Source organism: Podarcis vaucheri (genome assembly GCF_965113315.1).
Source record: "Podarcis vaucheri genome assembly, chromosome: 5".
Taxonomy (NCBI): Eukaryota; Metazoa; Chordata; class Lepidosauria; order Squamata; family Lacertidae; genus Podarcis; species Podarcis vaucheri.
Genome location: NC_138763.1, coordinates 68,430,129 through 68,451,695, shown reverse-complemented (window position 1 = coordinate 68,451,695; position 21,567 = coordinate 68,430,129). Strand labels below are relative to the sequence as shown.

Below are 21,567 nucleotides of genomic sequence, written 5' to 3'. Positions count from 1 at the left end.
TATACCTTCTAGATATTATTGAACTAAAACTCCCATCACCCCTGACTATTATTGGCCATGCTGACTTGTGATGATGGGAGTTGTAGTCTAACAACATCTGGAGAGCATCAGGTTGACAGAGCAAAAATCAGTGTCGGCTTCAAATAATTTTTGTACCAAATCAGAAAGAAAAAATGAAACATACTTCACAGTGCTTTGAACCAAAGCACCTCCTTCTACCAAATGATGCAAAGATAGTTGCCATATTCCAAACAACGAAAATCACAAAAAAGGCCCTTTGGGAGCTATTTTTATGAGAAATCAGCAAAAATGGCACTGACGACATGGGCAGCCATCTGTCTGGATTTTTCTGGACATTAGAATGATTTCCGTCCAGACACTGCTGCTGACTGCAGTATTTCAGATATGTCCAGGAAATTCCAGGTGTATAGTAACTCTAGCAAAGATATGAAGGTTGTAGTGGGGGGGGGGAATATGGTTCATTTCACAATTTACTGCCAAGTTACCTGATTCACACTTCCAGAAAAAAAATATGCAAACTGAAACAGAGCTTTCCTTCACATTTTGCACATTCTCTGAATTTTTCAGTGCAGCTCTCTAACCCAAAATGGTGTGCAAAATGCATATATCAGGGCGGAAATATGTATTAAAATACATATACAGTGGTACCTCAGGTTACATACGCTTCAGGTTACAGACTCCACTAACCCAGAAATATTACCTCGGGTTAAGAACTTTGCTTCAGGATGAGAACAGAAATTGTGCTCCATTGGTGCAGCGGCAGGAGGACGCCCCATCAGCTAAAGTGGTGCTTCAGGTTAAGAACAGTTTCAGGTTAAGAACAAACCTCCAGAATGAATTAAGTTCTTAACCCAAGGTACCATTGTATTGGTGAAATTAACATAAAATAATGCATTGTATTAGGGAGAGTTGCTTGGAAAATTACATACAAATAGGTTTATATTATGTTGGATGTGCAGAGAAACCTTAACAATTTTTTGTGAAACTATTGTTGACAAATTTGTCTATCCTTAGCATTGGAAGCAAGAATGTGGAGCCCCCTCCTGGAATCTGTCATCAAAGCAACTACTTGCCATTACATCATAAGGCTGGTCTTGCTTAAAATATCCGCAAGGCCCTTTTTAAACAGCGTGCATTCCTGAACTCTGACAAATATATTTCAACACTGATTTTCCATGTGTCTCCCATTATAGTACAAAAAGGGGGGCACACTGCAATCTTGATGATTCAACTGTTAGAAAAAGGACATGAAAATGGCTTATTTATCTCCAAAGGCCATTTTCCCTAACGTTTTTCTGCTTCTTCCTAAAGTCCCAAACTTTAAACCCAAACTGATCTGCAGTTGCTGCTAATTAAGGCAGCCCACTTTGGGACTTATTATAGGTGACTTTCAAAGTTTCTGGTTCCAACTTTATGAGTGGAAGCTATCACTTTATAAAACCTGGGGGGGGGTAATAGAACGTAAATCTATTGATTAATACATACATATATACTATATATATACTACACACACACACACACAGAGAGAGAGAGAGAGAGAGAGAGAGAAGAATGGGTCTTAATTTAGGTTCCAAAAACCAAAACAAAACCACAGAGTCTGTACACTGTTCACTAGAGTTATTCACTATCCACAGAGCTAGCTTTTCATGCCCCTATTCCACTGTCCTACAGTAAAAGACCTATTCCTTGGATATTTATTCTGCATGTTACTAAAACCTGTCTTTAGTTGTTTTTCTTGGTACAGTTTTTAAAAGAAATTTTAATTGATTTTATGGTATGTTTGCAAATGCCATGTGACTCATGTGAACAGCAAATCATTATACACACACACAAACATACTTTTTATATATTATATATGTCTATATACACACATATTTGTGATAATAATAAACTGCACTGTAGCCAGGCTGAGTCCTTGGTGGAGGCAGGATAGAAATCCAGTCAATATACACTAAGTGCCTTTTTTGTTTTCAAAAATTAAGTACCAGTATTCACATCTTGCTAAAAGCACTGTGGGTGCCCACACATAATGGTGGCCATGGGCAGCGAGAAAATTGATGCTAATATTCCGTTCTGGTGAATACTGTCACAAAAAAGCTCTGAATGCACTTAAATCCATTTTATTTGGTATATGGTCATGTTCTATACTCAAAAACACTATGCAGCAAAAAGATAGAGACTGGTTGATGGTATAATGTATTATTATATGCAAATAAGCAAAAACATTGATGCTATGGAGATTTGAAAAATCTGCCTGGCATTAGGCATTGGGATAAACATTGTCTGAGACTGCTGTCCTATGTACAGTAACCTGGGTGTAAATTGCACCAAAATCAGTGAGACTTACTTAAAAGGAACCTTGCATAGGATTGCATTGCGAGCCCCCTTCAGCTTATCCTCATGAAAATTGCTGTGTTGGAAGTTTGAGAATCTGTTATCTTGTTCTAGGTATGAATTCATTAACACTGTGTCCTGTTTACCAATTAACGCCGTGTGTCCTGTTTACAGAGCACAATGTGAGACATGAACAAAAGAAACCAGATTCTGCTCTTAAGACAAAAATAGATTTTGCTCACTTTAAGTTTCCATTATCTAACCTCCCTACAAAAACAGCCTGTTTCTCTAAAACTGATGCAAGAGAGACAATGGCGTGTGTGGTTTTTCATGTCTTAAAATATTGCTTAAATCTATGTTAACGTACATATTGTTTAATAATTTATTTAATTATGTATTTTTCCATCTCTCATGTTTGGTATGTATTAGCATTTGTGTGTATTTTGTGTTACATCATTAACTGCAAATTGGTAGCAAGAAGACGGGTGAGTAAATAGAAGTTGAACTTTTTGCAGTGAGTATGTGGCAAAGTGTTCATGTGATCCCTTCATTTCATGCTCAGATCCCAGTTTTAACACCTGACTACTCAACCCACTTTCCAAGAATAGCAATGTGGTGCCGAGCATGCAGAAGACAAAAGACGAATGGAGGCCTCTTCTCCAATGCAAAGACTGTCCCCACTCACTTTAATTAATAGAATATTATGTCAGCTTAATTTACCCCAGTTACTGTACTGAGTTAGGGTTTAAGTTGTTAGTCCATCACAACTACCCACTCAAAAGATCTATTTTTCATTTGTGTTTGTATAAAAAATATACTGTTCCTAAGGGTAGTCACCTTTGTTTTCCTATGCTTGCAGTTTCTCTGTTCTTTAAATAACAAATCTGTTTAACAAAACTTTTTTTAAAACTACAATAAAATGCACTCATTTTAATGTGTGTGTTTTTTTTTTAAAAAAAAAACATTACAGGTTTAAGTGCCCTTTGCTGTTCGTTGGATTATACATCCTTGTACAATTCTTCAAGACAGAGAAGGAAATTTGAAATCAGCATAAAAGAGGCATTTTTTTGTTACAGTAAGATCTGTTATCCCCTCCCCACAAGACCATGTACTTCTGTTTATAACACAGATTCTTATCAAGCAACATGGAAAACCTTGTCATTGGCTCATATGACTTTAAAAGCTAGACATCTTACAAACCCAGGTCAACAATCCGAACTTTCTGAAGTTCTAAGGATTATTTAAGGAACGTTCAGCTGAGTGATAAAGTCAATTACTTTCAGTTAAAAATTCTCTGTCCGAAATAACATTTCCCCAGCTAACCTAGCAGACTGGTTTTCAAATGATATCCTTCTCACCTCGCACACATTTATTCAGACCCACAATTGACTTTTGCCTTGTGCATTTTGTAAACATTGTGTAGACAGTGAGCTGCAATGACCTAGCTATCTGGTCAAAGGGCTGTATGGAGCAGAGAGATACGGCCAGTTAAAGTTTAACCGACAGAACTGTAAACCAACCTGGGGTTTGTTGAACCTTTGGAGTTTGATATGATGATTAGAGTATAACCAGAGTGACACGTCGCAAATTCAGCATAATCAAGGAGAACCCTTCCAGGTGGTGATCTCTGAAATTGCTCAGGTACAGTTTTATTCACTCTGATACCTTATTAAAAAATAGGGGATAGGCTGCTAAGTTTCTTACTGTCAGTTATTATAATTTGTAGGGAAGGACTTAACCTCAGCTTGTTCAGAACAAGAGAAGAATTTTTAGTGTAAAAAATCAATTGCACAAGTCTGCAGCTCGCAGGATGTATATGGCTTTGTCTGCAATCATGTGTTTATCATACAATTTCCCCAGTGCTGGTAATCAGTTGTTACCAGTGGCGTGAGAATGTTGATTTTTAGTATTTGCAAGATGCAGACAACTGCTGAGATAGATACACTAGCGGCAAAGGCTAAAAAGTTGCCTTCTTGTTGTTTGCAAGGCTTGCCTTCTCTAGCTTTCCCCCTAAAGCATTAGACATCAAATGCAGACACTGCATCCAGTTTTATAGGAAAGGTAGCAAGACCAAACAGCCACCAGAGAGAAATTGGTTGCTTTCATTTAGAAAGAAATGAGGAGGAGGTAAAAGAGGAGTTCCTGACTTCCCCCGCTCCACCAATTCAATTTAGATTTGTTAAAGCACAACTCATGGAGGCTAATCATTGTGTGGATGTTTCACTTACAAAGCAGCTACTCTCTAAGATAAACAGAATTCTTGTTCTATTTCTGCATCCATAGCTGTTTGGTTTGCAAGCAAGCACCTCTATGGCTAGTGCCTTTCACTACCGTGTACCAAAGTTTGTACTATAATTTAAAACCAGGGAATGCAAGATAACAAGTAGTATCTTTTACTCATGACTATTACTTCTGGCCTCACGGTGTTCTATTTTAGATCTGGAAAAGACGAACAGAACGCCAAATTAAACAAAAAGGTTCATATTAAATTGCCTGCTGACAGTTCAGCATTTAATGCAAATAGGGTAGCAGCAAAAGACAGACCCGCTAAATTATTAGTGTTGTGGGCCCAGAGTCACCTTTTGAGGATGACGTACATTATACCTTTGAGGGCAGGGACTGAACGAATAAAGGTATCTGTATTACTGATACGGTGCCATTTCAAGAAAAACTGAACACAGCTTAAAGCATACATCTATGGATGGAGGGGATGGGAGAAAGAGATGATGTATTTTGCCTTATTGTTGCCTCTGTGTTCAATGGATTACTACTTCTTGCTAAAGAAGCAGTATCATGAGCAGTCAAAGGCAGGGAGAGAAATGCAACTACTGTACAAGTGGAACCAGCAACAAAATGTTGCAGAGTGGAGCACACCTATTCAGTGTTCCAGACAGCCGTTCTTTCTTTCAGGAGACCCCGTTCCATTCAGCCTGCACCTCGGTTTCTCATGTCTTCCTTCCTAACAGTCAGCATTCTGTAGCCCCTGAGCATGTTCAGACTTCCTTGAGCTTTTTTGCAGAACAGTTGGTACGCTTAGATTACTCCACACAAAAACATTTTTTGTTGTTCTGTAAACTTTGGGGCTTTCCTGACTATGCTGACATTTCTCTCTTGATTGAAGTTGGTGTCATTTTGGCTACACAGGAGAACAGCACTCATAGAAAGGAGTTTGCTATTAGTGTAGTTCCCATCAACCATGTTTAGTTATCTCATGCTGCACCTTAAAAAGGAAACCTTTGTGTTTATCTTTATCATGAACTGGATTGTGCATGATGTTGAAGAATACTTACCTTGTGACATATACTTGTGTTGCTTACACACACACACACACACACACACAAACAAACAAACACAAGCGCGCACACACAACCCTAATCCTATCTCACACAATCAGAGGTGTTTCAGTATTGGAGCTGCGGGCATACTGTCAGCTGCTATCCTCAGGTAGGAGATCTTGGGCTCTAACAATAATTCTTACTTTCTCTCCCAGCAATGAAAGAAATATTGGGCAGGGCAAAGGGGAGAACAGGCAAGAGCATCAACATGAGGGCTAACTCCCTGTTCCACTCTTTGGGGGGAAATCCTAGATTTGGGGGTAGGAATAATTTCTGTTCAAGCCCAATGAATATATACTGAAATTTGCTGGTATCTTATAGTGAGAAAAATCCAGTCATGATGTAGTCCATTTATGAATTGCTTGGCAACTGTAGTTTGCAGTACTTTTTGTTCCACACTCAGGCTACATCCACACCATACATTTAAAGCACTCTTATAGCACTTCAAGGGCCATTGCGTCCCCGAAATAATCCTGAGAAGTGTAGTTCCTAAGGGTGCTGAGAGTTGACAGGAGACCTCTGCAGACGGCAACAATTCCCAGCACCCTCAGAAAAGTACCGTTCCCAGGATTAAAGTGCTATAAGCATGCTTTAAATGTATGTACATGTAACATCTGTTCACCTAAGATGAAGTTGCGGTCTGCTTTTTTTATTTGTTCCCAAACATACTGTCCTTTACCATTCCAATGTGATTTGTCTAGAAGTGTCTCTGGCAAGTCACTGTTTTCAAGTGAGTTGGTCTATTGATCTGCAGAAGACAAACACCATTTTTCTTATCTTATTCATGGGCACAGTTACTAGGCTTCCAGCAAGAGCAGCTAACAAGCAGCCTCCAGAAGCAAAAAAAGGGGGGGAGCACAGCAGGAGCCTGGAGGGAATGGTAATACACTGGAAACCTGTGTTTCCATCAGATTGAGAAATCCCACGATCTCTATCTTCGCAGTGTGCATTGATCTTTGAACAGTCAAGACAAATGTGTCTGCAGATTGGGAGAGGAGGGGGAGGAGAAGCCACAGCAGAGTGAAGCATTATGAATTAGACTGTTCCAGCTAGATCCTCAAAGGGAACCGAGAGCCAGCCATTCAAATGAGAGCGCAACATGTAGCACGGCTTGCCAATCTTTGGTTATTTCAGCAATGCTGGCGTTATTATTTGCCCATGGCCGTACAAACGAAAAGGAGCTGGCATCAAAAGAACATGCCGCAAAGGTGGGGTGGCCACAGCTCAGTGGTGCCGTACATGCAGAGGATCCTAGTTTTATCCCATTCTAAAAAATAATAATAAACACAGGTATTAACCAACACTACAAGACTGTTTTATATATTGGCAAGACCAGCAAAGATTAAGATGAAAAGAGATGGTAATGAGATAGTTATCTTATATAATCTAATGCTGTAATCAGTTGGTTAAAAAAAAAAAAAAGACCATGGGGGAGAGGGCTATTGAAAGCTACTAGCCATGATGGCTAGGCTCTGCCTCCATAGTTGGAGGCAGCAATGCTTCTGGGTGCCACTTGCTGGAAACAGCAAGATCTTGTACTCAAATACTGTTTGTGGGTTTCCCCCAAGCAGTAGGTTGGCCACTGCAAGAACAGGATACTGAACTAGATGGGCCATTGGCCTCATCCAGCAGTCTCCTCTTAAGTTATTACTCCTTTAAAAAACCAAAACCACTTATTAAATGCAAAACGGATGACATGCTGTTAGGGAAATATAACCCACCTCCCCACCCCAGAAATGAAATGCCACAGTGAGCAATAAGGAACATGTTTCCCCAGTTTACCTGGGAACTCTTACTTATGTACCAAATATATGAAATGAAGAGAACAAGTGTTGTATGATGGCTAGAGTGCTGTCTTAGAGAAGGAAGACTCAGGTTCAAATACCTGCTCAGCTATGAAGATCACTGGATAACCTTCAGTCAGTCACCATCTGACTGAAGAAGTCTGCTCTTCTAATCTAGACTTGAGTGTATAAAAGGAAAGAATGGGGTTAAGTTCCCCAGTTCAATCCCAGTGTCTCCAAGCAAGATTTCCTCTCTGAAAACCTGGAGAACTGTTCCTGGTCACTATAGACCAGGGGTGGGAAAACTGTGACCATCCGAGATGTTGCTGGACCTCAACTCCTTTTTAAATTTTCTGCTAGAATTGGATGTGATTTGCAGACATGGTCTCCCCCTCCAAGGGGATGAAGCTTTCTGAATTTCAGAATACTAGCTGCAGTGGTTGTCAGTGTTTGTAAAAAGCAAAAAAAGGAGTTCTGACCTCCCTTTGTCACCTCAGCCTGGTCCTTGGACCCTTGTCAGCATAAAAGAGTCCACGACAAAAGTATCCTTGCAGAGTACTTTCTGCTTTTATTCTTAAAAGTCTTTCTGCAAAAGCAACTGACCAACTGCACACACATCAACACTACCAGCTTCCACTAACCAACCAACCAACCAACCAACCCAACTCAACACCAAACTAACATTTCTCACTCTATATATACAACCTGGTGCAGGCCGCTGACTCATGCTGACCCAGCTTTTTTAAGCATTAAAGAAACAGCGGCCATTTTAGCCATGACAGTGGTTCTCTGACTTCACCATTTTTGGGTGAAGAGCATGGGTCTGCAGGAGAGAGCATGGGTCTGCAGGAAGACTGGTGTGGAGAAAATGTAAAAAACAAAACAAAACACCCAGCAAGAACTCTTTTTGCCCAAGGGTCGCTGGTGTGAGGTGGACTTATGCCCTGAGGTATTTGGGGAAATATAATGAAGATTTCACAGGGGAAAGCATAGATTCACATGAAAAGCAAACACTGTTTTTAACCTCCACCAAATCCCTGTGACTGGAATGCCCTGGAGAAATAATTCACTGTGATTAAAAACTAGATCTGTCTGTCAAAATGAATTATCTTCCCCACCTCTCTATCCCCTGCCTTATAAAGCTCTGGTCATTTCCCTAGTCAGCTTGGTTGTGTTTTTCAAGAAAAAGGGGGAAGAAATGGTTGTGATATTTTTGGACACTCGAGGCTACAGAGTGATTGCTCAGAGTCCCTGATCTGCCTTGAGATGCCTTGTTAATTGTGAAGTCCAACTTGGAAACATGAGAAACTTCCCTGCTTCCCCTTGATTTGCATAATTTGGGGTGCATGTGTAAGTCGGTGCACATTCCTAGCTGCTACATCTTCTCTCCAACACTCTGGGCTCACCTCCTTCCAATCAGCATCTTGTGCAGAAACACACTGTGTGGTCTGGTCTGTGGGAGAATAATTGGGAAATGTTGCTTTGGATGGCAAAATAGTGTCAGTCAGGTTTTTCCTTCCCTTGGTGATCCAAAATTTGCTATGTATTACAAAGTAATTTAGATACAGTCATGTGTATTGTCTGAGGTTTTCTGCTGGTTTAGTGCTCTGAGATACATTCCCAGAAGATGGGAATTTAATGGGTGTCTAGACAAAGGGAGCCTCTATTGTACTCATATTTAATTATTTATTTTACTTGTTGCATGAGCTGACAATGCCCACATCAAAATTATATCAAAAGGGTAAAAAGATTATAAGTATTTTGACTAAAAAAAGGAGAAATTATATTAAAAGTCCCCTTCTGAAGCAGCTTTTGAATGGGAATAAAAAGATGCTCTAATTTTAACTGGCCAATAGAATCCCTTTCTTTTTGTAACACTGCACTTCCAATTCTGAGCTACAAAATACTAAGGAAATTAGAGTCTTAAAAGCAATCTGATAGTGAATAATATCCACCCTATAACAATTTTGCAAACATTGGCAGCTTCCAGTGTTTAACAGAAGCCACCTTAGAAGAAGTGAGATACTGTAAATGTGAAATGCTAATGCAACTTCAGACGGTACTTCACAATCAAACAAAAATTAAAAATTGTTAAATTCCCCTGTTAAAGCAGGGAAGTAACTTTGATAACAAAGGCTTAAAACTAGACATGAATGGGGCAGCCATATGTATTAATGGGTGTGCCTGCACATTTTGGGGGGGAGTAAAAAAGTGAATGGGTGAGGGTAGCTAACCCCCCCCCCACAACACATCCCAGACACTTATACTTCACTAGGTGGTATTCAGCCAACTGTTACTCAGAGGAGACCGATTGAAATCAATGTACTTGACTAAGTTGGGTCCATTAATTTCAGTAGGGCCACACTAAGTAAAACTTAGTTGACTACCACCCACTGTGTTCTATGACTTCAAACATTTGTTTCCTCCAATCCAGGCTTGCTTCTGGTATCACAACACTTCACACATTCCCATTCCCCCGTTTTATATGTGAAAGGGGCAGATACATACATAAATCCATGTATCTGCCCTGTTACATCTCATTTCACTCTTACCTATCAAAACATATCCTCCAGCACGTTTAGGCCAAAAACCGGGACACACATCTTCCCAGCCATGTTCCCACGTGAGTCACAGGACCCACATGAGATCACAGAGCCCAGAAAAGTGCACTTTGGGACTCTGCAATCTTGTGCATTTGTGGGCCTCTGTGATCTTGCAAAAACAGTCGAGAGGTATGTCAAACTTATTTACCTAGTTTAAACATTTTAAATTATCCTTTGATGGTAGTGGCTTTCCAAGTTGAGTGTTATTGTTTTCAGATTCATCTTACTACTACTAAGATGGTGTCTGCTAAATTCTGGAAGCTACTATAGTTTGCAAAGCTGTTACAGCCTAAATATGGCCATGAAGCTGGGTGGTCTTAGGCTAGTTACTGCCTCTCAGCCTAACCATCCTCACAGAGTTGTTGTAGAGATTAAGTGTGGAGGAAGAGAACCATGTACACCACCTTAAGCTCCTTGGAGAAAAAAGTGGGATAGAATGCAATAAATAAATATTATCCATCAGTCATTGGTGCTAACTTGAGCATTACTTAATGTAGATTCTCTCCCCCAAATTAAAACTTCGATTTTCTGCTGTAATTAGGATGCAGTCCCATACCCATTTACTATCCAAATATAAACAAGCTCCTAAAATTTGAGTTTCTTTGTACAGGTTTCATTCCAACAGCATTGTTTACATAAAGTCACAAAGCCATCATCATTTACTCAAGGTACGTACAGATCTCAAACTGACAAAGCAAAGCAAATCATCAGTTTTCACGTTGGTTTAAAATCACCAACCACTGTTACACTAGCAGGATATGTGAAGTGGTGAAACTTTCATTATTATATTACAAGGGGTAAAGGTAAAGGGACCCTTGACCATTAGGTCTAGTTGTGACCAACTCTGGGGTTGCGGCGCTCATCTCGCTTTATTGGCTGAAGGAGCCGGCATACAGCTTCCGTGCCATGTGGCCAGCATGACTAAGCCGCTTCTGGCGAACCAGAGCAGCGCAGGGAAATGCCGTTTACCTTCCCGCCAGAGCGGTACCTATTTATCTACTTGCACTTTGACGTGCTTTCGAACTGCTAGGTTGGCAGGAGCATTACAAGAGGAAGGAGCTCCATATATACAAAACTTCAGCAAGTAGTAATGAAAAGAGAAGGGGGTGATAATTGTTGCTGTTGTTGTTTAGTCATTTAGTCATGTCCAACTCTTCGTGACCCCATGGACCAGAGCACGCCAGGCACTTCTGTCTTCCACTGACTCCCGCAGTTTGGTCAAACTCATGCTGGTAGCTTCGAGAACACTATCCAACCATCTCGTCCTCTGTCGCCCCCTTCTCCTTGTGCCCTCCATCTTTCCCAACATCAGGGTCTTTTCCAGGGAGTCTTCTCTTCTCATGAGGTGGCCAAAGTATTGGAGCCTCAGCTTCACGATCTGTCCTTCCAGTGAGCACTCAGGGCTGATTTCCTTAAGAATGGATAGGTTTGATCTTCTTGCAGTCCATGGGACTCTCAAGAGTCTCCTCCAGCACCATAATTCAAAAGCATCAATTCTTCGGCGATCAGCCTTCTTTATGGTCCAGCATTCACTTCCATACATCACTACTGGGAAAACCATAGCTTTTACTATATGGACCTTTGTTGGCAAGGTGATATCTCTACTTTTTAAGATGCTGTCTAGGTTTGTCATTGCTTTTCTTCCAAGAAGCAGGTGTCTTTTAATTTTGTGGCTGCTGTCACCATCTGCAGTGATAATAGTTTGCCTTAAATCCACACACTGCTTCTGTTAGGGCTAAAAGGCACTTCTCTACATGTGCTGTTGCTTTTTAATGCAAATTGCAACAGCAGGTTGAGGGAGCTGAAAATTAAAAGACCAGAGAAGGCATGGCAGGTGAATTTAACCTCATCCTCTTGTGTTGTGATCCAGAGGGAAATCCCTCCAGTATTTGCTATGGGTGAAATCTCCCATTGACAGGAAACACTAACTTCAAAAGACCAACACCAAGGGAGGAAAGCCTTAAATTTCTTCTCCACACCTGCTCTCAGCCCATTAATTATCAGCCTCCTTGCCCCCCACAAACTGATTCAGCTCACGTTTTTAAAATTGTGCTCATTAGGCACATTTAGATAAACTTAAGGCCTTAGATAAAGTTAGGGCCTAACTATACATGATGCCACAATTTAAGGAAATAAACATCCCAGGGAGCACCAATGGGATATTCCACCACCACCACCCCCTCAGTGTTAAATGCTATGCTTGGTTGTTAACTGAAAATATGGCCCATTAAGAGAAAGTGAGCCAGGTGCCTACAACAGCCACCGTTGCCCCTCAATGACGCAAGTAACACAAATCATCTGGTTAATGACGTGTGTGTGTGTGTGTGTGTGAGTGTGTGTGTGTGTGTGAGAGAGAGAGAGAGAGAGAGAGAGAGAGAGAGAGAGAGAGATTCTGATGTGATTGAGAAACATGCCCACACATTCATGGCAATTCACTGAACTTGATCATGGGGGGGGGGGACTTTTTGTTCTCTCTCTTATTAAATACAACTTCTCTCAAAGCCTACTACCTGAAATCACACATTCCCTAAACACAACCATTACCTGAAGAAGGCTTTTCTGAAACATGACCCAGTCATGTTATACAATATTAACTGTACAATTGTAGAAATTGTTGTATTGTTTTTAGTTTATTGAGTCTGTGTCTTATGTATTTCACCTTATCATAGACCACTTGGGTTGCTTGTGGATGTGAAGTGTTTTATAAATCTTCAAAATAAAATAGCCTTTATAGTTCACTTTGTAGTGAGGCCTGCTATATATTTCTTGCCTGAGAAATCTACAAAGTCCCCCCTTGATTCTCTTTGCTTTGTTCAGGTGTTGGATCTTCTACTTTTGTTTTCTAATTCTTATGAATGATTCGTGTACAGTATCCCCACCCATATTGTGGTGCTTTCTTTTTCAAAAATATTAATCTGCTTAATTTATCTCAAATTTGATTACAGTGAGCACCCCTAATTAACCTGATTTTTTGGTGATAATCACTCACAATGGAATCAAATCAAAAATCCGGGGATGGATTGGCCGGCACACAGAAAGAAGCTACCCTCCGCACATTAATGCAGCGCACGGGATATAGTTTGATTCAGGTAGGAGTTTCCCTGTCAAATTATTTCTCCTTTGGGACTGCTAATTTAAAGGTAAATTAAGGACCACAGCTAAAGTTCGATCAATGACTTTCAGAACTTAGTGCTTAAATCTGTCTCTCCCTTCCCACCCACAATGTGTATTGCAAAAATATTAACATTATTCTGTTATAAGGTACAGTGCTGCATGCAATGGGACATTTGATTACTACCTATGGTGCGCCTGGTGGTATTCCAGATACAGAATGCAAAATAATAATAATCCCATGTTATCTGGCTTATACAGCAGCCATGCAACCTCCTTCAGGAGGGTGTGGTCTTCCAGAGGGTTTACATTCCCACAACTGGAATGAAAAAGGAAGGAAGCAGTGTTCGCATGGTGAGGGCAGCATTTGCATGCACTGACAGCTTCACATGATAGCTCTACAGTCAAGCACTACAGTGTGAGCAATTTAATTGGCAAAACAAAAGTCCACTGCAACCATACAAATCCTACTATCTGTATATTCTACCCTCTCAAGTCTGCCCTGGTCCCACAATCTCAAGTGGGCTATGGGACAGTGTTGCTTTGGGGGGGGGCACCAAATATATTGACTTGGCTGAAGTCTTGAACTGGGTCTCCTCCAACTGTTTTGGACTAAAACTCCCAATTTTTCTAAGATACATCTAATGAAAGCCAAGATGCAAGAACAGACAAAAGTTATGACCAGGCAAAGAAAACCTTCTGGTGTGTATAAAAATATATGCAGTCTTGAGAAGAATTAAGCCAGTTTTCACAACATCTTTTGTTCTCTTCAATTCAGGAAAATGGCCAAAGGAAATATGGAGGGCCGCCACCAGGCTGGGATGGACCACCACCAGAAAGAGGCTGTGAGATTTTCATTGGAAAATTACCCCGTGACCTCTTTGAAGATGAACTCATACCGTTATGTGAAAAAGTAATGATTTAAACTGGGGCAGATTTTATTCACTTACACACACACATATTCATATTCTAGGAATTTGACTGCTAACAGCAGTAATCCTGAACCTCTCAGCAGAATCAGGGTGGTAAAATAGAAAAGACTTGTGCAGCTCTTCACACATAATAGGACAGGCATGTTTCCTACTCTGAGAATGTCTCCAGTAGGAAGAACACTGCCATATGGGAAACTGCCAGTGTGCCACAGTGGCTCCAGCATTAGCCTTCTGTGTCTAAAGCCCAGGGTCAAATCTCTGGCTGACCATAGCGATAACTAGGTGGTCTCACATAAGTCCTATCTTTCAACCTAATAGCTGTTGAGTGATTCTTGTAAGGCCAAGATATTGCTTTGAGCTTCTTAGACTGCAGGTTTCCCACGGTCATCTAGTTGGAACAGAATGGGGGACTAGATGGGCCTTTGACCTCATCCACCAGGGCCTTTCTTATATTCTTATGATGCAATTCTGAACAAAACACAATTCTAATAATTTTCATATGACCCTGTGTGGTTTTAAGTACTTACTGGAGGTCGCTAATTTGCAAATACAATTCTCAAGTCAGCTTCCAGCTTCCAGGGTGCAAGCCACAGAAAGCTAAGTATATAGTATCAGGAGGACTTTGTGTGTGCAATGCCTAAGAATGATTTTGCAAGTGATACTAAGAATACTTTTTAACCTTGTCTATGCCACTTGTAAGTGTTGTTAGTGAGATATATAAAATGGAAAGAGAATTTTTTAACTGAAAGTAATTATGGAGCATATGGTGCTATTTTCATTTCCAGTTACGGGAATTTTGAAATGCTAATTCAGATCCAGATACCCCTTCACCAAAGTAGCTGGAACCAACCACAAATACTTACAATAGTTTCCACTGCTTTATATAAATGTTTTGAGCATATTTTATATGTCTGGTAACTTGCATCTGATGAGGTTGACACTTGCTTCCTCTCGTCTCCTGAGACATTAAATGTGTTATGTCTTTAAAGGTGCCGCAGGATTCACTGCTGTTTTTTCTTGCAGCGGACAAACTTCTGTAACTTTTGGATTATGTATTCTCAAAGCCCATTTATAAAATACCTAAACAAGTCAATTGCTTGCTATGCTGAGATACCACGTTAACCAATGCACGTTCATTTGGAAACATCAATTCATATTAAGATTCACAATGTAAACCCATAGGTTAAAATGGGGAGTGCCAGAGCAGTTGGGATGATCCATGCTCAAGGCTGCCAAGCAAGCAACAGCCACCATATCACTTCATCACTTACTCCACCTGTATCCCAGTATCTTGGTTGAAATGTAAGTGCAGAATCAGGAGAAGCAAGGAAAAGTTGGTATCTTGAATTAGGTTGTCGTGTTTGTAATACTGATATTGACAATACTAGTGACACCCATACAGTGCAATGGACAGAGTCTGGGCCTGGAAAGACCAGGATTTGAATTCCTGCTCAGATATGAACTCAGTGAGTAATCAGGTGGCCAGGTGGCCTGCACTTTTGATATTCATACAGAAGATGGAATTTCAGCAAGTGAAATTTCCCTCTTCCACACAACTCTTAAATGTGCAGCAGCACAGACTTCTTTTGCAACTGCCCCCCTTGCCAGATGTACTTCACAAGTTTTTGTGGTGATATCATGGGAATACACCATATACTCTCTTGAACTCCTTGGAAGAAGGACAAGAAGCAAACATGATAAAATAAACAATACAAATCTTCCTCCAATAGGATCATTCCTGCATTTTGGGATCTATGTCCCATTTTTTATATTCAGCACCATACTAATCACTTTCTTGCAGCTTAGTTCTGAGTGATAAAACCTCTGAATGCGGCAGAGTGAGCTCTTTAGACATGAATTATTATAACTGTGTCCTGAGAGAACATTCTTACAGCCTTTATTCACATCATTGCTCCCATTAACATCAGTAAAACTATCTGTGACAGTACCACCTAGAGAAACAAGCCTTGGCAACAGGGTCAAAGGCTTCTGCGATGAGACAAAGTATGGGGGGCAGATAATGAGTGGATGGTGTAAATATGACAAGTCCTCAACCACAGCCCATTTCCTACTTAGCCAAAAAAAAAAGTATGCTCATGACAGTGCTGTTAAAGATGAGGAAAAAGAAAACTGCATTGCGTGAGTATCTAGCTAAATCTTCATGTGCAATGGAGCATTGTCTTTTCTGCTGTTATCAGAGCTTTGGTTTTTGCTGTCTTTGGAACTGGAATTGTTCATCAAAATTTTGAAGTGTGGTTGCAATGCCCGTGAAGACTACTAAGGGCATCATTAGCACAGACACAGTCCTGCGTCATATGCCAGCACCTTCTTGTTTTGGTGCCTTGTAGTGCTTCTTAGCGTTCCGTGTGCGGCTCTGGCTCGCCAGAGCAGCGTTGTCACGCTGGCCACGTGACCCGGAAGTGTCTCCGGACAGCGCTGGCCCCCGGCCAATAGATGTGAGATGGGCGCACAAACCCCAGAGTCTGTCAAGACTGGCCCGTTCGGGCAGGGGTACCTTTACCTTTAGTGCTTCTTAGAGAGTGCACAAACCATGCTTCCCCTCTCATGAGACACACCACCAATATGCAGGGACAATTGGCTAGTGGTACAGTATCTATACCCAGGCTTTAAATAAGGGCTGGAAGGGATCCAGTCATGATAACCCTTTGGGTGAAGGCAAGACCTGGCAAATCCAAACAGTAGCTAAGTACTATAGGGTGTGCTATTGTCTAATGTGTGAGAGCTGCTCTAAGCCAGAGCACCCTGCAAGACATAGATACACACATGTGTGTCCCCCATCCCAGGTTTATGGTGTTATCTGCACAAAGGAGCTCAGACAGGGTGATATCAAGGTGTGTTAATTGAGGTCATTTGCTTTGCTAACCTGCCCAACAGCACCAGCTCAGCACAGCCTGGACTTCGATACATGCTGCCTCTGTTTATTTTGACTTTGTACATGGGTCAGAAAGCAAATCTTGAGTAAAATGTGCTCTGGTTTATGGTCAAGGCAATGGCCAAGCTAATCTAGAGTGAAGCAGAAATACAAACAGAATCGCAAGAACAAGAGAACTTTGTCCAGAGATGTTCTCTAGTGCAGACAAAAGCTCCCTTTCTGTGCTTGTTTATGGAAGTTCATGCTTTTGCTTTTGCAGATTGGAAAAATCTATGAAATGCGGATGATGATGGACTTCAATGGAAACAACAGGGGATATGCTTTTGTGACATTTTCTAACAAACAGGAGGCCAAAAATGCAATCAGGCAACTGAATAATTATGAAATTAGGTAAGCATTGTTTGTTTAGTAGTTTTGCATATCTCGCTGACACCTGCAAAGCAGGTCTCAATTTGAATATAATGCAACAAATGCAATAAAAGTTGTGCTCTTTAAAACAAAAACAAAAAAGGGAAAACTAAAGAAATTGCCTTAGATCAAGTTAGACTATTGGCCTGCTTAGCTTAGTATTGTCTACAGTGATTAACACCAGGAGTAGGTGCTCCTTGCCTAAAACCATGTGCAGCAGAACAAAGGGTCATGTTAGTAATCAGCAGCTGAAAAGCCTGTGGGCCATGTCTGTATGCCTAAGACTCCACAGCTGCCAACTAGAAGCAAGAAGGTTATGGAAGGAAAGTGGCCTTTGTGGCAAAAGAGGGTTCAAGAAGGCCAGTTTGGGTGCAAGAGGAGTTGCTCCCCCACTGACAAAGTGATACTTTGAGAAGCATAGCTGGTGTCTAGAGATGACTACTATTACTACCACTACAACAAGAAATTATTGTCACAGAATAAATACACATCTGTTGATTATGTGTTAACTAGTGCTTGTTGCATGTGAAACCTCATCTTGTTATTATCATTATATTTGGTGAGAACTACTTGCATGAGCAAATTCTCTAGCCCAGGGATAGCCAGTGTGATATTCACCTGATGCTTTACCGTTCTCATCAGTCCCAACCGGCATAGCCAATGGTCAGGGATGAGGGGACCTGTAGCAGAGCAAAATCTAGAGAGAACCACCCTGACTATCCCTGCTCTAGGCTACTCTTAACATTTCTCCTCTTAAAAAGAAACCTTTGAATTTTATTGCTAAGTAATGAAAACTGGGTATTCTGCAGCCATTTATAGCAGGCACAGGCAAACTCAGCCGTCCAGATGTTTTGGGACTACAACTCCCATCACCCCTGACCACTGGTCCTGTTAGCTAGGGGTGATGGGAGTTGTAGTTCCAAAACATCTGGAGGGCAAGTTTGCCTATGCCTGCTTTATATCTTTAAGGGCTGGTTCACTTGACTTCTGCTTGACTAACTACACCGTTCAGAAAGTTTGACATGAGAGCATTGGCTCTAAACTGTAATCATGGGTCAAGATTTCACAAAGAGCTAAGCCTGTTTCACCATTAAAACAAACAAACCTGGAACTGTTGTTTGTATGCAGGAATGGTCGACTCCTAGGGGTTTGTGCCAGTGTAGACAACTGCCGTTTATTTGTAGGAGGAATCCCAAAAACGAAGAGGAGGGAAGAAATTTTGGCAGAGATGAGGAAAGTTACAGATGGTGTCATTGATGTCATTGTATATCCCAGCGCTGCCGATAAAGCCAAGAATCGTGGTTTCGCTTTTGTGGAATATGGAAGCCATCGGGCAGCAGCTATGGCAAGGCGGAAACTGCTGCCAGGTAATGTGGAAAGAAAGGGGATTTTAGCATGTCTTACCTCTTCCCTTTTCTCCATTCCTTATGCCTATTGGCTTTTAGCTATCGTTTTTGCCTCTTTTATATATAATTTGAACATGAATAGTGGAAAAATTCCCCTAGGATTCAGTACATTATATGCTAGCATTTTAGGGTAAGCGTTAGCACAGTTCTGATTATTTCACAAAGTGAAGCTTTGCTCACAGTGCACGCCTGAGCAATAAATAAATCAAATAGTAACTATGAGAACCTGTGTGTTCTCATCTATGTGCAATCAATAGCACATTTTACAATTGTGTAAATTCATTATAGCAATAAATTTAAGTAGAGAAAACCTGTATTGTCAAAATCACCTACTTAATGGGTTGTATCTAAGTTACACTCAGAGTAGACACATTGAAACCAATGTACTTGATTTCAATGAACTGTTCTTGAGTAGGACTTAATTGGACTTCTTCATCCCATTATCTTTCATTTTATTTATTGTCATAGTTGTGGAATTCTGATTACTCCACAGGAAGGATACAATTATGGGGACACCCCATAGCTGTAGACTGGGCAGAGCCAGAGGTTGAGGTTGATGAAGATACAATGTCATCAGTCAAAATCCTCTATGTGCGAAATCTTATGTTATCAACCACGGAAGAGACAATTGAAAAAGAATTCAACAATATTAAACCAGGTAAATAAAATTAAAAATGAAGCTTGGTCAGAGTTGCTCAGAGTTTGTTGGTAAACTAATGCAAGAACAATAAACTGTTTTTAAAAAGTACTAAAAGGAAATATTTTTTATGTGGGAATATCAGGAAAGAAGGGACATGGGTGGCGCTGTGGGCTAAAGCCTCAGCGCCTAGGGCTTGCCGATCGAAAGGTCGGCGGTTCGAATCCCCGTGGCGGGGTGCGCTCCCGCTGCTCGGTCCCAGCGCCTGCCAACCTAGCAGTTCGAAAGCACCCCCGGGGGCAAGTAGATAAATAGGTACCGCTTACCAGCGGGAAGGTAAACGGCGTTCCGTGTGCGGCTCTGGCTCGCCAGAGCAGCGTTGTCACGCTGGCCACGTGACCCGGAAGTGTCTCCGGACAGCGCTGGCCCCCGGCCAATAAATGTGAGATGGGCGCACAAACCCCAGAGTCTGGCAAGACTGGCCCGTTTGGGCAGGGGTACCTTTACCTTTACCTTACTATCAGGAAAGAAACAAAGCATTTTCCATGAAAAATCTAGGATTGAAAAAAGAATACCACAATTTACATGCTACTATGTGAATATATCTTCTCCACTTTCCTCTTGTGGATCCAGAGCTAAACACTAGATTACATATGCTATATAATATACTAATATAATTTAGGAACTATATATATAGGAAATGTTTTATTATAATATATATTTAGGAAATATAATAAAATAAAAGAAATTTATTTCATTCAGGATGTTGAATTAACTAGAAAACCCACAGAATGGATATTTTTAATTGGAGAAATTGGCAATCCTCTGCAAATTTGAAAGGAAAACAGATATGCTTTCTCCTACTCGTATGAAGTTTGACTACTGACTGCTTTAAATCGTATGAAATCTAAGATGTTACTAAGTGCTCAGGTTTCAAAACAAGCACGGAATGTTTTGAAGAGCAATATTTCACTTTTATAAAATTCAGCATTGCATTCCCTTTCAAGAACTCAGCAAGCTCATTCTTCAAGACTTACACCCCAAAGATTTCCCACCCTTCCAGCACATAGAAGATGTCTATTCATTGCAATGTCAGGGGGCAGTGGTGTAGTGGTTGGAGAGCAAGACTAAAATTGGAGGGGACTCAATTCAAATCTCTACCCAACCATGAAGCTCACCTTGCACTAGTCACCATCTCTCAGCCAAACCTGAGGATAAAAACTGGAGGGGATAAAACACACACCATGCATGGCACTTTGAAATCCTTAGGAGAAATATTTGATGAAATGATATAATGATCGAATTGTCAGACCAGGACTTGGGACTGGCACACCGCATAACCAGCATGCAGATTATTTTTGTGTTCTGACCTGCGCAAGTAACCAAGTTATGGCATTGTTGGTGGCTCCTCCACTCTGTTAAAGTAGACTGCCGGCTGCCAGAAGTTAGGATTGTTCCATAAACCAACTAACACTCAGATTTGTTTAATTGCATATGCTTGGAAAAAAGCTCACCTCCCCCCTTTTTTGTTTTTGGTTCTGCAAACCCAGGACCTCAATTAACATTTTTAACAGACCGTACTCTCTGAAATAATTTAATAAAATATTGCATAATCGGCCATCAAAACAGAAATTAACAGGCGTAAAACTTCCATTCCATTGCGCAGAACTCTGAACACAAATTCTCCAGTGGCTCGTTATAGGCCCAAAGCTACTATATAAAAACTGAGTGATAAGAGAAGCAATTATACTCAGCTTCAGAAGTCTACATACTTAGCTAAAGATATAGCTTCTGTGAGAGGATATTTTTAAGCTTTATTTTTCCTGAAGTTATATGTGTGTTTATTCAATATTACAGTTCTGTTCCTTTGGATTTTTACTCTTCCTCTATCCCTGAGGGGTTCACAACAAATTTAGTAGACGTAAAATACCCAAGTGTTCAGAAATCAAAACCACAGCCCAAACATGTCCACCCATGGCACCTCATTCTACCATTTTCCCAGTGCAGTGTGTTCATCTATTGTTGTGCATTCAACTTTAAGTAACTGAGATTAGACACAGGAACTTTGCTGGTAGTCGCTTCTGCTTCTTATCTATCAGCAAA

General features: G+C 40.8%; 1 protein-coding gene and 1 long non-coding RNA gene across 7 annotated transcripts in view; one reads left to right on the top strand and one right to left on the bottom strand.

Moving 5' to 3' along the window:
- Positions 1–21,567, bottom strand: part of PRKG1 (protein kinase cGMP-dependent 1) — a gene marked incomplete at its 3' end in the record, with an annotated part of 706,724 nt that overhangs the window by 654,675 nt on the left and 30,482 nt on the right. For 3 of the 6 annotated variants that reach the window (XM_082222039.1, XM_082222040.1, XM_082222038.1), the window contains exon 1: positions 18,527–18,787. The exons of the other annotated variants lie outside the window; for them this stretch is intronic. In XM_082222039.1, the coding sequence (XP_082078165.1) occupies positions 18,527–18,684 (158 nt within the window). In that variant the 5' untranslated portion in view covers positions 18,685–18,787. Of the gene's footprint in view, positions 1–18,526; positions 18,788–21,567 lie in introns of those variants that run through there. 6 annotated transcript variants of the gene reach the window in all.
- The window catches only part of LOC309532209, a 738,788-nt gene that overhangs the window by 701,890 nt on the left and 15,331 nt on the right, over positions 1–21,567 (top strand). The gene's annotated exons all lie outside the window — the stretch shown is intronic.